We start from the raw sequence: 19,335 nt of genomic DNA on the forward strand, positions 1-19,335 counted from the left end.
GCATGTCAGCAGCTACGATAAGAAAGGTTTTGCTTACTTTAGAGCTGGCACAATTCTGTTTATAGTTTTCTGCTGTGAGTTTGGTCATCCAGAGTTCATCTCAAAACATCATGTCAATTCTGAAATCAGTCCATTACAGTCCACAAGGTGGTTTTAATGTAGAACTTGAACTGCATCTTGTAGACTGGGTAGGAACCACAGTTGGGCGGTTTTGTTCCACGGGCCGTATATTTGGCACACCTGTAATAAATGATATATACTAGATTTAAATGTCCAAAACAGGTGCTGTACGATATGGACAGACACTAGTCCTGCAATTATATTGTTTCATGTTGCAAAATACTGCAAAACTTTTCGAGATACTGTAAACACTTTGGTGTATCAGTAATGTGACGAGACCGGTGTGTTAAAGATTGGCCTGCATTACTGTGACCCAAAGAATTTATGTAGGAGTGCATAAATACCTTGATCTGTCAGAACACCCAGAGAAACACACCTAGTTCTGTGTCTAGATTGGTCAGAATGTTCACAGCTTACACTTATTGGGTTACAGGGCTCATTTGAATATAGAAGCTGTCCATCATTTCAGCATTGCAAAGGCCAGTTGTCACGATTGGCATCTCCCAGTCCTGTCCATGTGTTCATGTTGTGTTTTGGTTTAGCCCATGTGCATTTGTTTTGGTTTCCTAGTCCGGCCCCTTGTTTTGGTTACTCCGCCCCTGGTTGTCTCCACCTGTGTTTCCACCTGTCCCTCGTTTACCCTTATGTATTTAAGCCCTGTGTTTTCCCCTGTCTGGTTACTGGTCTTTGTCTGAATGGTTTGGATGTTTGATCGTGTTGATTGTTTGTGTGATTCTGGTTTGTCTGTCATGCCTGCCCAACCCCCCCCCCCCCCCTCCCCACCCCCATTCATTCCATGTTGCCTTAACGAACCTGGACTGTCTAGACTATGACCCTGGATTTGCCCTGAATGAAAGTCCCTTATCTCTGCATATGCGTCCGCCTCCTCGCTCCCTGGCGTTACACCAATATCACAATACAATTTAACAATGTATTGTGCAGCCTTTGTGCGAAGTTTTGCATGAAAGAAGAGTGATGTTCTTAAGGACAGCAGCAAGCACAGATAGTTTAGGTGATGAGACCACCTGTTTACAATCTACTGAAGGCTGCTGATGCGACGGTGGTTAAACAGTGTCTTCGTCCTTTGTTTTGGGGCAAAGCCACAGACAAAACAGATCTTAGATTTAGACAAAACATGCTGGGCACCGCTGAGGGTTGGAGGGCTAGAGAAGGCGTGTGAGTATGTAAGGACTTTATTACGAAATCTATGCTTTCAACCTCACAAATACATCAGAATTTTTTCTTACGATATCTAGATGTCTTAGAATATATTTTAAACATTCAAGGTCATAAAATATCTGAAATATGTAAAAATTATTCAAAATATCAAACGGCTTTAATTGAAATTGTCTGCAGACAGCGCCGTCTATAGAGGCTGCGTTTCAAGAAGCACGGACCAAACATTTTCAAATCGTAGATTTTTTTTCCATGTATTACTGACTTCAAACATCACGTGACTCACCTAAGAACTTTAGAACTTTGGAAGATTGTTAAAATCGCAGTGTATGTCTGGCTTTGGAGGACATTCAACTACAGCTCAACAAGCAAAACGAAAGACTCTGAGAAGACATAAAATTCCCTGTTTGAGCTGCTCCAGTGCATTAGCCTCAGATGTGATTCCTACTGTCGTTGTGCTGCAGAGACTGTTGTGGAAAAAGACACGTTTGTTTTAATAGCGCCTTTCATGTGTGTTTGTCATTTGTGTTTCTTAGAAAGACAAGATTACTTTTTACTACATAGTGCAGCATGACAAATGTAATTTTAGCTACCTTCATGATGTGCAATGTCTCAGCAACATTAATGACGTATGAAGTAACATTACTCAGAGCTGCACGTACGTTTTTGTTTGTTTGCAGTTTTCCCATATGGTCAAACTCTACCACACCTTGGGGCCAGAGAAATTCCCACTGAATGAGCAGACTTTCTTCCCCAACCACACACAGATGGTGAGTGCCTGGATCTACTGTTCATTGCCTGCTCCTCTGACCACTCAGAGCTCCTAGTCACAATCCTAATATGTTGATTGAAGGCTAAGACTGCAGCTTTCCATTGACTTAAGGCTTTGTTTCTTTGGTTATATAGGAGTTGCCTCCTCTTATTATCCATATATTGATCACTATACACGGAATAACATACAAGAACAAACATGATTTGTTTATTTATAATCTGATATCATGTATATACAAACATCCCGTCCAGTTTAAGACAGGTATTCAAATAGGAATTTCATATGTAAAATATAAACATACATTTTGTTAAATAGGACATGTTCACAAATGTGATTTTCATTAAATCTTTATTATAAAAATATAAAACACAGAAATTAAAAATCAGAACATTTCTGTAAGCCCCTACAGGAAAAATGTTCACCCTTAGGAATCGCTGTTTACACACATACACACACACTCACTGTACACAAAGACTCTCCTCATCATTCTCAGCCTTTTTCTCCAGATACGTCCAAGACAGGATTGACTGCAGGGTGTGTTAAGCAGACAGTATTTTACATTAGAATGACCCCCATTAAAGTGATGGAGACTACGGTGATCCAGGACTTGAGAGATGGCACTCTTACTTTAATTCAGTAATTCACTTATTATTGCAATACTGTAATAAGTGTATTTTTCCTGGCAGAGTGCACTGCAATAAGCTGAAGACATATGGATGCGTGATGATTCAGAAATAGGCGGCTAGTAACCGAACTGTTTTTTTGTGTCATCACAACCCGAAGCACCATAGTCCCTGACAGAGGAATGTACTGAAGATAATGCGAATACTCCCCATAAGAGAGAAAGAAAAATAGAAAAACAAAGGTTTAGTGACAAAAATCAACATTATTTGCATCTGTTCATTTGAATAATACTTTTTCATTTACAGAAATACTATATCCGTGGCTAAAACCTCTGTTTATGCTGTGACTCTACAATGTTTACTTAGTACCAGCCAGCTAATCTTTTGGAGAGTGAAGTACCATCGAATTAATGCTACAAATACAGATCTTAACACTGCATCATCTTTCCTTAGAAAATAGCCAGCATCTGCTGGCATTGATGTGATTTCTGTGGACTGTTGTTTGATGTATTTACACAGGAAATGCACCTTTTTTAAAACACTATGGGGCAGTTTCCCAGTCCAGGTCAAAACGGTCCTGCAGTCCAAGTAGAAAGCCAATTGACAATTCTTCGTGATTGATACCTGAATCTAACTCGGAAGGTGTAACGCTTGTTGTAGGGTTGTTACTGTTCATAACATGCAACAGAGGTTTCAGTCAGGTCATTGTTTCTTAGCTTATATCATAAACAGAAAGGGAAACAAAATAAATTGCATCTATTGCCCTGCTCAAGAAAATAAGTGTTCCCCAAAATTTGTGCTATAAGGTTCATTTTGCTTGTAAAAAAAAAAAAGTGTATGTGTGTGTATATATATATATATATATATATATATATATATATATATATATATATATATATATATATATATATATAAAATAAAATCTGTTATTATTTGTGGCTATTAAAACATACATTCTCAATACATGAGATTATATTGCGAAAACCGAACTCTACAGCACAAAGCAAGAGGCAAGCAGAGATCATTTATAAATAGATATCTTACAGCAGAGATATTCAAATCTCCTAAACAAATCTGGTCTAAGATTTTGGAATTACTTATAGTTAAATGGACAGTTAATGTAAATGGTTGGCCGCGGTGTCGGGCCTGGTAGAGGGTAGATGGAATATCTTGGCTTTCCAGATTTGTGAGAGCTGTGATTTGAATACCTCTGTTTTACAGTATACACTGCGGACCTGCGTATACACACATACAGTTATTCATATAATGCTAAATCATCATAAAACAATACGTCCGCATTCCTGCTTTCTGCGTGAGGACCATAAGGTATTGCTTTAATAAATTACTACCTCATATTCGACACTGTCCTCTGATTGGCTGTTATTGAGAGTCTCTACATGGGCTGTTTCGAGATGCTGTGTGTTGGCACTAAACATTTTTCATGGCTTGTGTGTTGGTGCCACACATGTAACACTTATTGCTTTATATCAGAGTACTGGAAGTATTATCCCTCTTACATGCGACAGTTCTGCTGATAAAGCACCAGCAGCATAAAAAGTTGCTTTAGTACATTCTCAAAAGACCTATAAGGGGGTCACAAGAAATTGCAAGGGAGCGTCATTTAAATGTACCTGTGCCACAAACTTTGTTTAGTCTGATGTCTTTGTTTTGACCTCTTGTGAGGGCTTTTTTCATACACAAAACCAATCAAAAACTTTCAATAGTAAATAATAAATGACTAATATTAGCGGCACGTTTCAATGGCAAGACTTTTCCCCTGATATAACTCCTGTCTCTCCCTTTGTTCGGTCAGTAACTGCTCAATGTGTGTCTCTGTGGACAGCAGAAAGCTGGTAAAGTGACCACAGCGTAGCCGCACGCAGTAGAACACAGGTATTGTTTACATCGAAAGTGCTACCACAGACACCAATTAAAGTTGGCGTAATTGGCAAGACTTGACCTATTCCTCCATATGGATAACAAGGCAGACTAAAGGGTAATTTATGGAAAGAAATGGGTTTGAAGGGTAGTAGAAAGAAGCTGGGTTTAATAAGAAAAAGAGGGTATGGAAAATGCTAGGCGTGTTCAGGGGTCAGTGGTGTTGATGGTGGTTTTGTCGCGTGAGGTCATCCCCCGGTACCAGCTACAGTAGCCCTCTTTCTGCTGGATGCAGGCATAGTTGCGAGACTGGTAACCAGGGTAGCCGAAGTGGGACAGCATGTCCGTCCACAGGCACTCGTTCTTTGAGGTCACAAAGCAGGGCAGGGAGTGGCAAGGCTTAATCTACAGAGAGAGAGGAGCAAGACTACAGATCTGTGGCTTCAAAGTAGGAAGTAAAATTATGAAGGAGATTATGATGCAGATTCACTGCCTTCTGATTTCTTGCATGTTTGGAGACTCTACATTTTTAAAACCCGAATCTAGGAAGGGTTTAACAGCATTGCTGGGGGCTCATTTATAAAAATAGCAGGGATGTGATGCTAAATGTGACCAGTTCAGGAAACAGTGAGGATTCATTTGACTTTATCACACATGGGAGAAAAGCGCATGATAACTTGAGGCACAAGTGAGTCACACTTTGGCACTAACTGCAGATGCTGATTAACTGATGTGCATGAGAATTTGCCAGTTTAGCATGCCAAAGGCACGAGTTCCAGAGAATCATTATGGAAGTTAATGTTTAAAATATTCGACTTAGTAGTCAAAACATTGTCTGGATTTTCAGCGCTTTCATGATAAAGTCAGAAGTTATGAAACACCATTCTGTTATGTTTAAAAATTCTTAAGATATAAAATCAAACAAATCCATGCCATTTTTTTAATAAATGGGGCTCCAGGTGCTTAATTGTCTACAAAAGCATCCAGAGTGTGTACATGTGAGTTCCTTTTTTTTGTTTCAACTAAAGACTGTAATTACAGTGGGGCTACATTTAAGGGGCACATCAACTAAGAGCAAAGCCTACGCAGCCTTTCATAAAGCATAAGCTAGGTAATTAATTCCCTCAATAAGCTGACGAGAGGTGATAACAGGTTTTTGTGTCTGTGTGCTTGCAACTGATCACAGATATTGCTGTGAGCTTCGCACTTAGAATTTGCTACTTCCTCCAAGTTTGAAGGAGCTCTTGAATGAAAGCTATGAATGAAACTCATCAAGCTCTTCTTTGAAAACAGCTACTGCGGATGCAGACGAGCTAAAAGAGTTTCATTATTTGCATATTCTTGTGCTTAACAGATGTAAATGCAAATGGTGAATCATATTTATATTTTCAGAGAGATGCTGAAGGTGAATGAGAATAAACTGTATAAATAAAAATGCATGAACAGAACAGGCCAGTTTGTAAAGTGTAATTTCCAGAAGGATTATGAATACAAGACTAAATGCTTGTCATTTGCAGAAATGTTCAGCAACCGTTCTTGTAGAACGCTGCTCGAAATGCCTTAGAAGGACATGTTTCTTCACATACACCTGTGACAAACTCTTTGAAAGGACTCTGTGCCAGAAGGCTCGTGTTAAGACAGGCTGAGGCTCTCTGATAGACAGGTGTTCAAAGAATATGTGTGTACTTTAGGTGCTTTAAAGCTGGTGTGTAGCTTGCAAGGACGATGCATGTCCTGGCTTAGAAGTTACATTATTCAGATGCATTATTTGAGCAGTCTGTCTAACACTGAGTTCTTTGTGACTCAGACAGAAAATGGGCATGTGGGATTGGCATGCAGAAGCCCTGAATAATAATTTGCTAAAGAAGAAGTTGTCAGTCAAAGCCATGTGTAATGATATGGTAGGAGTACCAGTAAAGTATGAGGCAAGCATTGAGCTATGAAGAGTACGGATAAGCCGGTGTGTGAGTAACATTCATGCTCACACGCACACCTTCACAGGTTCTTAACGTTGGGGCTTTTTTAACGTTGGGCCATTTTTCACACTTTGTTTCCTCATAGGTGACGTATAGAGCAGCACATGTCTAGTGTAGGATTTCAGAATAAAGGCAAGAAAGAGTGATCAGCCAGTAGGGGACAGGTCTCACATGCAAGTATGTCCTCTTGTCCTGGGATTAAACTGACAGGGAAAGTAATCATGGTCTGGTTAAGTGCTTTTATAGTTCCTGTGGAACTGTATATCATCCATTAACTTTACAAGCTCTGACATCTCTATCTACATTTTCCATAGTACAGTCTAACTACAGTCTGTTTAAATGGGTTGAGGACAAAATAAAGGGATTCATCCTTTTGGCAAACAGCCAACGGTGGCAGAGAACCACCAGTTTGATCAGACTGCTCAACATCTGGACTTTGACATCTATTACAAGCTCTTTGCCACTGTTATTAAATTACCTAGAATTAGGTTTTGTTGCATACACTAAACTGAGTGTAGTCACTTTGCCTTCTGTAAAGGAGAACTTTGGTTCACTGGTGTACAACTAGCTAAGACATTGTGTTCAAGTGTATGTGTGTGTGTGGCGATCCATGTTGAAATGCCAGCATATCAGAGTAGTGTATTGTGTCTGAACAAAAGCCTGTTCCTGGCTTTACCCCGGCCGCGGCCCCTGCCCCTGCGACTAGTACCGAGTGGGCGGTCACTCTCCTGCCCTGCATGCCCCAACTCCTTCAGCCCTGGTGCTGCACAGCCACCACCACTCACCCTGCAGTTGCAGCCCAGCAGGTAGCGATGGTTGATTCCTTTCTTCTGGGCGAGAGACAGACGCTCCCACCTTTCATTGAAGTTGCACAGCCCCGTGTAGACCTTTCCATCATAAACACGACCTGTGGAGTCCCAGGGAATACAGTTAAAATATTGAAAATATTTACTACCAAAGAAAGTTCAATCAAACATCCAGCAAAGTCTGAATGGGGAAAAATATATATATATTTTTTTTTATTTAAATCATATTGTAAATGTGATTAAACATTGCCCAAAATACAGATGAACCTGCTGATCAGACCTATCTGAGAACTAGAGTGTGGCATAATTGGCATCCACCTGTCCAAGACTCTCACCTCTCTACTATACTCAAGCATAACTATAAACTATATGGCGGGGAGTTGGGAATATTCCGTTGTACAAACCTACTGATGCTGATTTTAAGACATGGACAGATGTTTTGCCACAATCACCAACATGGGAAGTAGGAGCAGCAGGTTTTTTCTTAGGTAGGTTTTTAAAGTTTGGGAAAAAAAATTAAGCGTAGACACAGACGGAGATCAGGAACGCATAGTTAGGATGAGATTAGAGCTGACCGGTTTACGTCAAAACTAGAAAATTATTCATAGGGCATACTTTGCACACGCAACACTAAACCCACGAACGCAATCCGGTTTCTCGAGGAGACTTATTTTGCTCACTCTACTGAAGGGTGAACAGCTTCGGTTTCCTAAAAAGGTTCTTTAACACTGCACGAGTTGAAAGATCTGGTCCTCGTATCAATTCTACACTACCGCAGGCACGCTAGCTCTCAAAGACTTAGGATTGAGTATCACATGCAACATATTTTTATGCATTTTATAATCAGTATGTTACATAAATACGCAGTATTTAGGTCATAGGAGTTTAAGGCCTGTTAGCTATGGTAAACCAATCTTGTACTGCGCCATTAGATAAAACTGCCTCCCTCTATATCCTGATTCTACAAAAGGTCCTTTAGCAGTTATTTTTAGCCTTTGGCAGTTTGCGGCTTATCACCTATGACAGGACCCCAACCTCTGCAACAGGTGCACCAGCCCAGCTCTGGTTTGGAGCCACACTGGCATGGCAGTAGACTCGTGGCTGTATGCTGTCTCCCTTGTGGTAGCTTATACATATGGTGAGATTATTTTAGACACTGGTAAAAGATCTCATCAGGCTCACGAGTGGTGCTCGCTCCCACAAACTTTGTCACGTGGGGAGCACACATGGAGCGATCAAAGCAAAACTCATCATCTGTCTGATCTTATGGTGTTAAAAAAAGCTCATAAAAAGAGCTGATACTGGTCTCCTGGGATGAAAGACCCAATTATGGACCCAAATGAAATGCATGCAAGAAGGCTGGCGTGTTGTGTCCAAGAGGGACAGAGGAGGTAAGGCTGTGGTGCATGACGAGTATGTGACTCAAGCTGATCTCCAGCAATCGAGGCCTTTATACTGTTTGCCATTGCCTTATGTAAGTATTAAACCTCTCGGATAGCTTCAGTTTGTGACTCCCAGCCAAATGTAAACTGGTGTAGTTCTGTAATTGACTTATCCATGCTCCACCCACAAACACAGTATTTCACAGCAACTGCTGGCAAGGCTGGAAAAGGGTTACATAACTTTTACAATAATCCCATTCAGCCTAATGAAAAATTTTTATCATATTATTCATTTCAAATGTTGCTTATTTTTATGCGTGAAAGGTCACATATACATTGGGTGTAGTTTTTTTGAAGTGCAAGTCCAATTTCAATTAGCTATATACATACTCCAAACAAAGCTGCAGTTTCTCAGGAGGTTAAATGCCAAGGGTTGGCAGCTCGACCTCACAGCAGTAACTACAAATTTCTTGGCTGAGCACGGTCAGGTACACTGTCAAAGTATACTCTTCATTCTGCAGGAGGAGCTTGTGTGGATGTGGCCATTCCACTGCTTTTAACATGCCTCCAACCTGCCCCAACAGAACTTCCTGCAGACTGTTAAATATGTGCGGGATTTTCTTCATGCTGTGTTGCAGGCCAGAGGAAAGGAAACGGCGGGCCCTGTGTGTAAACAGGGGGAACGTTTGTCACTTGCAGCAACTGTGTGTGCCGCTGGGTGGTTGGGTGGGGGTCTAGGGCAATTAAGCCAAGCAAAGTTCGGCTGCCGTTAGCAACTTTGCTTCTGTAGTGTGGGGCATGCATTACCCTGGGTGAAGGAGAGGGCATGCCCACAAATGGCTTGCTACTACTGAGACCTTCAGTCACTTTTTAGGGACCTCTACTGTCACTACAATAACAATTTTGCCGTTTGCACTTTATTTCTAAAAGGTGTAATTTCTGATTTTGTAGTTATAGGACAATCAAGAGATCCTCACAGAGCATTTGGCTGAAGCTGATCAGTGTTTTAGTAATCATATAGCTCAATCTCACCTGTGATCAAGTACTGGTATTTGTTAAGGTCAAACTTGACTCCACACAAGCCCTCAGAAGCATCTGTGTAGATGTGCTGGACGTGCTGCATTTTGGTGAATCCTTTGTACATCTATAGGAGGGAAGAGTGAGTAAAGCATTAATGTCTGAGTTGTGTGAAAAGTTATCCAAATTTGACCAAAGTTCCTTAAGACCATCCAGATGCATGTCATTGATATCACATGTTAGAAAAAAGCAAAATTACATGTTTACAAGAATTTACAAATTACAAGAATTTTTCATCCGTGTCTCAAATAAGATTTTTTTTTTTTTTTTTACCTAATTTATTGAGTTCAGGCGAACTAGGCGACTATAGGCAGTGCAAATGTTTATCCTGAGAATTGTTGTTTTGGCCAGTGTGATTTATTTGTCTAAGGAGCAAAAGGAAATCCCTGCTTAGATGCACCATTTTCAGAAAAAAATAGGACAGACCAGCCAAGCTTAACCCTCCAGCATTTATGGGAAAAACATGAGCTGTGAGCAGTTCCAGGGAATTTCTTTTCTAGGTATTGTGAGTCTTTTGTTGTAGTTAAACTTCAGTGAGACAAACAGAAAGATATGGACATGTCTGATAACATCATAGCTAATTCAGAGCGCTCTGAAAATACTTACACCAGAGGAAAAGCCCACAGTTAGGCTTTTCCTCTGTTGTTGTTTTTTTTAACTGTACAGTGGCCTCTGCCTTCCTAACAGAGCCTCAGTACAAAAACATCTGAATCTAGCAGCCGTAGATGTGTCCATGCAGAAGACGTGGTGTGGGTCTGTCCTGCAGTCTGCACCTGTTTTAGTCAAGTGACTTTTCTCGTGTTTAGTCATGCACTTGGAGTGTGCAGCATTTCGTAATCAAGCTTGCATACACTGCCCCTCCATTTAATGGCTCAGTGAACCTGCGTACTTTTGTGTTGCTTGTTCTCCTGTACTTCTAGAAGATGGTGTAAGATATAGTGGTACAAAAGCATTGCAGTAGTGTTGTCGTAGTGCATGAGCAGTTTAATGGGACTTTCTTGTCGTGCACAATAGTCCTGTTGACTTGCCTTCATCTGCTTGACTGTGTAGCGCATGGTGCCAAAAGGTCCGTCCTTTAGTAGTTTCTTTCCCACCACTTTGGCTCGGATCACTGTGAACAAAGCACACGAGCACGTCCTGGTTAATGTCATACAGACAACTTGAGTCTCTTGCAGAGGGAGCAGTAGCAGAAACCCAGATGCTTCTGATTAAACAGAACAAAGCCAGAACAGCAGCGGTAAACAGATTTAAATAGCTGCTTTTCCACCAACTGAGTTCAGGGGTTGGATGAAATGGTAGGAGTGCTGACTGATGTCACCTCTTGCCTTTTAAAGCCTGATAAAAACTATTACCTTGACAAACTCTAGGCAAGCAGCCAGCACTCACATTCTGGATGCATATGAAAAATCGCTCTACATGTGTTTATTAAGCACACGGTAATGAAACTTGGAAGATTCCTTTCCGTGTCTGGTTGAACAAAATATTAACATAAATAATATTCGAGTATGGCATGTACTGTTTAAGAATGACATTAAAGGAATGGTTTACTCAAAAAAGTTATGAATGAATGAAACTGAACAGCTACCAGTCGGCATTAGACAAATGACATCATGATGATTAGTGGCTACAAGCTTTCGTTCCACCTTGGCGTGAAAGATCAAGCTATTCTTTTCATCTGATTATTCAGTCTGACAGCTTGACAAAGAGCAGGCAATGAATGAGAGCTTTATTGTTTAACTTAGTGTTTGGATATGCAATACCACACATAAACCAGTGGAGACAGCCTGCATGTTTCATGTTGATTTCGTAGACGGGCAGAAAGGCAATAAACAACAAATATAGGACACTGACACAGCTTAAGCCCAGGCATATTTATGAGAATGTAAACCAGCTCTGATATGTAACTTACACAACAGAGCAGCATTATCTACCGTCCTAGTAACTCATCTGCAGGGGACTCCGGGCCAGCGTTTATGGGATTCTTATGGTATCTAGACGTACTACTATCCAGATTTTGAATTATCAAAATGGAATCTGTTCAGAAGGCATCTTCCAATCTTCCAATCTATCTTCCTGTCTGCCTTCCTTTGGTGAGAAACTGAAATGTCTCCTGCGAGAGCAGTGAATGAGGGCATGTCAGCATTACACCATCTCCCTGTGTGAGACAAACCCACATGAGCCCAAGCAGCCTCAACAGCCACAAGACCAAGATCTTATCCGACTGCCTTTCACATAAACAGTAGCAAGACAGGGCAAATAGTCAAAACGTCTGTGGCTTGGTTTACGTCTCCTCGCCGACTGGTTGAAATGATCAGATCCCTTTTATAAAAGACGCGGCTCATCTGTGCCATGAATAAACTTTTCCTGTCGTGCCCGACTCTGCTCCCAAACACCCCCCTCCTTTCAGCATTATCAGCTCTTAAACACCAGACAGAGTGTGAAGTTCACCTGCTCCTGCTGACCCCAGAGAAAAAGAGGGAGAAGCCAAGAGAGAAAGAGGAGAGGTGACAGAGGAATCTCACAGCAGCAAAGATGTTTGTTATCTTTCCTCGTAGGAATTTCCTTCCCACATTTCCTTAAGACTTGCATTCCTCAGGCTGCTCCCAAAGACAAGGCCCAGAGGGGAGAGAAAGTTCTAGCGTTTTCTCTAGCGTCATTGCTCGTTTTCTGTCTGTCCCCTAAGATCACAGAACTTAGCTGCTCTGAAAGCCTCTCAAGACCAAATCACTGATGTTGATCACGACTTTGACTGTGACATGGGTTATTAAATTGGTGTATACACAGTAATTAGGGCTAGGTTTGTCTTTTTGAGGATGAAGCCTGTCTTATGTCACATTAAACCACAGATCTTTGCAGCTCTACTGAACATTACAAGGTCCATGTAGCCAGCATTTCTAATTTACACCTAGAGAACAAAGTGGACTGAGTCAGGACGCCCACTCAGCCACACAGCTACTACATGACTAAATGTGGCAGCTGCTTGAATATTTAACCTGCCTTCGGGTCTTCGGGCACCTTTGGCTTTCTACTACTAGTAGATCTAGCTAGGAAGAACATTCATTTTGTTCTGTACTCCACAGCCACAGCAGATTGGTACAGTCATGTATCCAAAGGCCAGGGCATGCTGCCTTGAACCCACCCTTCAAACACTGAGGGTCAACCCTTGAACTTGACTAAGACACAAGAGAGTGGGATAGCAAAGCCATCTGGCTGCCTGACGGCTGGTGGCAGCGTAAGAGTTCAAAAGCATGTGGAAAGCAGCAGGTCTGCTCCTGAGACGGAGTTTGTGCTTTGCATAATCCATTAACCCTGGGCTCTTCCATCGCCACTCCTCCACCAACCAACCCTCCTAATACTCTCTCCAACGCAGCCATAGTTTTCTAATTATCAGTAAAAGTTTAAACCACCAGCCTTCAGTTTGGAGCCGCCACAATAATCTTAATGATTGCACTGCAAAATTCAAGGGAGTGTTTGCGAAACCTTAAGCTCTGTACTTTGGCGTGCAAAATTATCTGTGTGTGTGGTTTTTCCTCTACTGGTTTCTCTGAGAGCTACCAGAGTTTCGTGGTGTAACGCCAATGACAGTAAAGTCTCATCTTTTCTCATCTTTTCTGATCTTATTTAGTTTTAGAGAGCTATAAGCTATTATAGTAAAAATCTATGTAGGGGTGTAATGATATAGTCCGTGCACAATTCGGTTTGATTGATGAGTTTTATTTAAGCGATACTTTTTTAGTCCAAACGGGGAACTTCCAGCTCCGCATTTAACCCATCCGTGAAGTGAAACACCACACACACACACACGGGAACACACTTGCCCGGAGCGGTGGGCAGCCCTATGCGCGGCAGCCGGGGAGCAGTTGGGGGTTAGGTGTCTTGCTCAAGGACACCTCAGTCATGGACTCTCAGCACTGGGGTTTGAATCGTCAACCTTCCGGTCACAGGGCCGGTTCCCTGACCTCCAGCCCACGACTGCCCCAACAAAGTTGAACAAAGTAAAATATTACAACCAAGAGTTGTGTGTGTGCTGCTGTATACATATTCATGCCTCAACGAGTTGCACATTTGAGAACGTTTGTGTCGTTTTGCTACGAGAAAGGTAACTGGATTATGACACAAACAATAAAATCCTTCCCTGCAGAAAAGTATGATTCATAAAGGACATGAAGCATTTATATACTAATCCGGCACATAAACATCAAAGTACCATAGCAACTCGGTTAAAATTTCACAAGCTTTTAGAAGTTTTTCTTTTATAGATTGCAAATTAGTGTTTCACAGGATAATATAGGATAAATATAAAACTACACATTGCTACTGTAAGCTGTAGTAATATAATATCACTGTAAGGATACGTGTACCGGTGTAGGACATGCTGCATCTTACATGCGTATGTACAGGTTGCAATTTCACAAAGAGAGGGAACATTCCAGACATGATTTAAGCCAGTTAGATTTTTGTATGGGTGACTGAGGGCAGTCACAGTCTTAATGAGCCTTAGTGTACCACTCACCAAAATTAGTTCCCCTGTGCTACAGATTGTTTGATTGCACTTTGAATGCACTTTTGTCTCATTATATTAAGTAAGAACAAGCAGCACTGTTAAGTATTTAGTAGCATTATAATCGATTTAGTCAAATTAGAAAAGAAGGAGCAGGCATACGTGGAAAAGGAAATGGCCACTATTTTAAAATGCATTGTTTTAGGATGACTGAAAGTCCCAACCGAATCCAAGTCACCCTACATAGCTTGTTAGTTCCTTATCCTATATTATCCTCAATGCTTAGTAACACTCTCTCCCGGCATCTGGCTAAGACGTTGTTGCCAGAGACGCTCCTGCATGGTACAATCCACATCACCCTCTGCCCAAAGCCTTACGAACCCTCGTCCTTCCACCCCCTAACCAGCCTGGCTGGGCTGCTTTGGCAGGATCTTAAACCTCAGAGGCCAAAGTGTAGGGCAAAACACTAATCTGGTGCATAAAAGCCCTCACTGAATAGACCATTTCAGTCCTGTCCACAGCCTTGCCAAGTGGGTCTATGTGCAAAATTAACCCCGTTACACCCTAAGCTGAAGGTATGTGATGCAGTCATGTAGGCAGGAAATTGACTTATTCTAGAAAAGGGGGTTAATTGAGGAAATGTACGTTAATCCCAGCGTAATTTAACTATAGTTAACAGCACCACAATCTAATGATGGCAAAACTTCTGGAGTGAGCGCCAAGAATTATGGCCAATAAATTTCTAAATTTCCTTCAGGATCAATAAAGTATCTATCTATCTATCTATCTATCTGTCTATCTATCTGTCTATCTATCTATCTGTCTATCTGTCCGTCTATCTGTCCGTCCATCTGTCCGTCTGTCCGTCCATCCATCCATCTATCCATCTGTCCATCTAAAGAAGCTTTCCAGGCTGTTCTACCCTGGCTTTGTGCTTCTCGATAGGAGGGAATCACTTAAGATGACATTTATGATTCATCACAATGCTGTTGATTGCAGAGTACTGGCTGCCTAAATGTGGCTGAGCCATCTTCCTCTGTGTTGCCTTTGAAGTTAAAAGACGAGACATTTCATAAACACCCAGAGCAAAGCAGCCAGCTGTACGGTGCAATTCATTTTTCGGCGTTCTTTGAGGAAGAGTCATGTATCATGTCAATTAAGCTTTTACCTTTGCAAGAGTCTAAATTAAGATCCTAGCCCTCCCCCTGAGCACTGAAAGGTCCACACAGATTTCAGTGTTGTAGGAAAAAAGCTGAAATAGCAAACAAGCAAATGTGGAATTTTTCATATTCGTGAAAAATAAAAGACTTCCACTATTGAAGCTTGAAAATATCCGAGGCTCGACACTAATACAGCAGCGGATATGCTGCATCTTTTTTTCCAACAGATGCCTGAGTGAATGTGTTTTGACATGATTTCAGCAATATGTTTGCACATGCAAAGGGAATGCATAGACTCTATATCTGCCAATCTCCTTATTGGCTCTTGCCAAAAGATAAAAAAAAAAGAAACTAAATGTTTGTACAAGCAAATAATCTGGGCACAAACACAGCTACAACCTACAATAGTTAAAACAGTTTCGTGCCAACATACAGAATTAATGGACCTGAAGATGACGTCCTGGGGGGGTCATCAGTCTGGAGGGCCGGAGTCTAGCCCTCTGCTGAATTGAATCAGGAGTGTTTGAGAAGGGCAGTCAACTGACTGTGCTGCACTCTAGCCTTCCCGGACCAGAATTAGTGACACCTGCTACAGTGACAGGGTGTTAACGGTGGTGTCTCTTTCATATCCATGCGCGACAGACTAAAACGATGTCTCAAGAGAAGACCTTCTGCGTGGTTGACTGTGAATTATCTCATGCAGGGGAAGAGCGATCTGACACCCTTTTAACTGAGGATGCCGCACAGTCGTAGGAGTAGAGCAGCGAGGCGGCAACAGATGCGCTCGTGTCGCTCTGGGCAGTTGTTCAGAACCAAAGAAGACCTTGAAAAAAGGGATTTTCGCGGGGCTCACCCGTGCCTGCAGCATCATAAAGAGCCCCGGCTTTTTCAGGGCCAGCAGGATGAGGGGCAGATTAAAGCAGATGAAAGGCAGCGGCTGATCCGCCGCCTATATAAACGTGGCTGAGGAAAGCGAGCCCAGTCGGGAGTGTACGCGATTTAGTGCATGTGTTACCACAAATAAACGAGCGAGAGAGCGATTGGATTCCCGTCTATGCTTAGCAAGAACGCTGTGCTATGTGGAACATCAGTGGTTGACCACAAGGTGGAGGTGGTACTTGGAAACACTTGCCATATGTTTAAGAAATGCAGTGCTTCCTGTTTTCTCTGCCACGACCTTTACGTTGAGCTTCAAGCACGGTTCACTGCTAGGACAAAGATCACTTACAGGCCAAAACGAGAAGAGCGGGGAAATGCGCTTGTAACATCCAGACCTTCTCTCTGATGGTTAAATCGGCTGTCTGTAACTATAGCCATAGTTGACTCCAATTGTGTGACCTCAGTATCTCCTCGTTCTATTTGTGGGTCGGTATTGTATGTGCGGTAAAGGATGGATGGATGGATGGATGAATACATATGTGGTCTGGAATGCAGCTCACAACAGCATCTCTCAACCACCCACTGGACCCATACATAAAAAACCTAATAAGACAGTGACCTATAATAATAACTTTATAGCTTTACTTGTAAGGTATGCACCAATATGGGAATCCTGGGCTGGAATTCTTACCAATACATAAACATTTCCAAACTGTAGAAGCTGGGCTACATCTGTCAGAGTAAGCATTAAGGGGGAATGTAACATGTTCGTTTCCATCCCATTTTTATTAATGATCTGCCAATGCCAATATGATTCTGATATCATTGTGCATTCCTACAACTTCACTCCTGTATAAAAATGTTATGTTTGTATAAAGTCTTATAGTAATCTGTACTTGTGTACACGGTATTAGAATACAGTAACTGTTCTAGTTTTCTTTAGGATCCTATAGGAATCCTAAAATATCCTGTTTTATTCTAATAATTCTTTTATTACAAGGGAATGAACTTCGCTGTGGTCTTCTAACCTTCTAAACAACTACTTGCTCTGAATTATTTGCACCAAGCAATCAAGGCTTTATTGTTCTATAGAACAACTGAAAATTTGTCCACATGCTATTTGTCAAAGTCATCGTTTTCCTGGTAAAGGAATAAAAGCTGGGCTATACACTCACCGGCCACTTTATTAGGTACCCCTTGCTAGTAAAAGGCTGGACCCCCTTTTTCCTTCAGAACTGTCTTAATTCTTCATGTCAGACTTTCAGCAAGGTGTTGGAAACGTTCCTCATAGATTCTGGTTGGTTATTTGAGTTCCTGTTGTCTTTCTATCATCTGGAACCAGTCTGCCCGTTCTCCTCTGACCTCTCACATCAACAAGGCATTTTCATCCACACAACTGACCGCTCACTGGATGTTTCCTCTTTTTCGGACCGTTCTCTGTAAACCCTAGAGATGGTTGTGTGTGAAAATCCCAGCAGATCAGCAGTTTCTGAAATACTCAGACCAGCCCGTCTGGCACTGACAACCACGCCACGTTCAAAGTCCCTTAAATCCCCTTTCTTCCCCGTTCTGATGCTCGGTCTGCACTTCAGCAAGTCGCCTTGACCACCTCTACACGCCTAAATGCAGTGAGTTGCGGCCGTGTGATTGGCTGATCAGCTATTTCTGTAAACAAACAAACCTAATAAAGTGGCCAGCCAGTGTATCTGAACAGCAGAAAAACAACACCAGGATCAGGGCAGAGCAGCACTCCAGCATAACTGCACAGGAATCTGAAAGCGTTCTGCTACGAAGGCCACAAAGCGTAATCATGTGAACTAAAGCCGCCCTGCTGAGAAAACACCAGAGAAACCATCAAAAGCTTCTGGTGGTGTCCAGTAGTCACTACTGGTTTTCTGTGTTTTCCTGATGGGTTGATATCACGAGGTGAAAGACTTTAAAGGTTTAACAGGTGTTGTGACAGTCCATGAGGAGGTGGAAGCTCCTGAAACGCTCAGCTCTCTACTGGTTTCTATCCGATAAAGTAGCGCTGGCCCACAAAGACCCGCAAAGCTGCGCTCTGCGCCCAGTTTGTTCCACATAGGCATGGGCGGAGGTGTCCAGCTTCTAGTAAAATCACTATCCAGCTAAGTAACAGCCTGCCCACCCTTCAGTAAGTGGTCATTCGTCCAGAAAAAATCAACACGCAGCCCACTGGGGCTTGTTGCCATGGTTACGCTTAACTCCTACCACCTTCCCTGCGTCCAGCTGCAGCGAAACACTAAGTTTCTCACAGTCGTGACCCGTGCGTATTTACTAAGGAACGCGCCAGGTTTGTGTCGTAACGTTTACAGTGTGCAGGTGTGGTGACGTGTTTTAAGCAAGTGACCTGCGTCGTTACAAAAGCCTCTCCCTCCAGTGACCCGAGCTAGAGTGTCCAGCTCCGCAGGCTGGACGGTCAAACACGAGGATAACACGAAACTGGCTGCTGCTCCCGCATGAGAGCGCAGCCGTTACCAGCGCGGCGCTGAAGCGGGTCTTACCGATGTCGGAGCTGCAGTAGGCGTCCTGGGGGTGGGACAGCGCGCAGGAACAAGCCTCCGTCAGCAAGTCCACACGCAGACTGCAGAAGACCAACAGCACGCCCAGCAGCTGGTAGCGCGGCTTCATGGTGGAAGTTTATTCGGAAGTGTCCGGGCTTCGCTCGCGGTTGCGCGTCTCGGATCAGGCGCAGTGAGAAGCTCCTCGGCTGGTCTGCGCTGCGCTGCGCGTGGCTTCATATAGCGGAGGAGTGGGAAACGCCCCCAGCAGCTGCTGCGTGCGCGGCCAATCCCCACAGCCCGCCTGCCTATTAAAAATAACACGCATGACAGATTGGAATGAGCTTCAGGAAAAAAAAACAAAAAAAGGTTGAAAAAGCAGTTGTATTTTTTTAATGAAGAGAAACAGAAAGACAATAAAGAAAAAAAAACTCCATCAAGAAGAAAAAAATAAAACTGGTCATTT

General features: G+C 42.4%; 2 protein-coding genes across 2 annotated transcripts in view; one reads left to right on the top strand and one right to left on the bottom strand.

Moving 5' to 3' along the window:
• syn3 (synapsin III) overlaps positions 1–19,335 on the top strand; it is a 163,790-nt gene that overhangs the window by 68,377 nt on the left and 76,078 nt on the right. Inside the window, exon 6 of the mRNA XM_037542375.1 lies at positions 1,977–2,066. Coding sequence (XP_037398272.1) covers positions 1,977–2,066 — 90 coding nt within the window. The remainder of the gene's footprint in view (positions 1–1,976; positions 2,067–19,335) is intronic.
• On the bottom strand, positions 4,492–19,095 carry LOC108412896 (metalloproteinase inhibitor 3). Its single transcript, XM_017685126.2, has 5 exons — positions 18,873–19,095; positions 10,839–10,921; positions 9,766–9,877; positions 7,331–7,452; positions 4,492–4,974 (listed from the first exon to the last, which is right to left on the bottom strand). Exons 1-5 carry the CDS (start codon positions 18,997–18,999, stop codon positions 4,777–4,779), a joined length of 642 nt encoding a protein of 213 aa, XP_017540615.1. The 5' UTR covers positions 19,000–19,095; the 3' UTR covers positions 4,492–4,776.

Source organism: Pygocentrus nattereri, chromosome 11 (genome assembly GCF_015220715.1).
Source record: "Pygocentrus nattereri isolate fPygNat1 chromosome 11, fPygNat1.pri, whole genome shotgun sequence".
NCBI classification, from domain to species: Eukaryota; Metazoa; Chordata; class Actinopteri; order Characiformes; family Serrasalmidae; genus Pygocentrus; species Pygocentrus nattereri.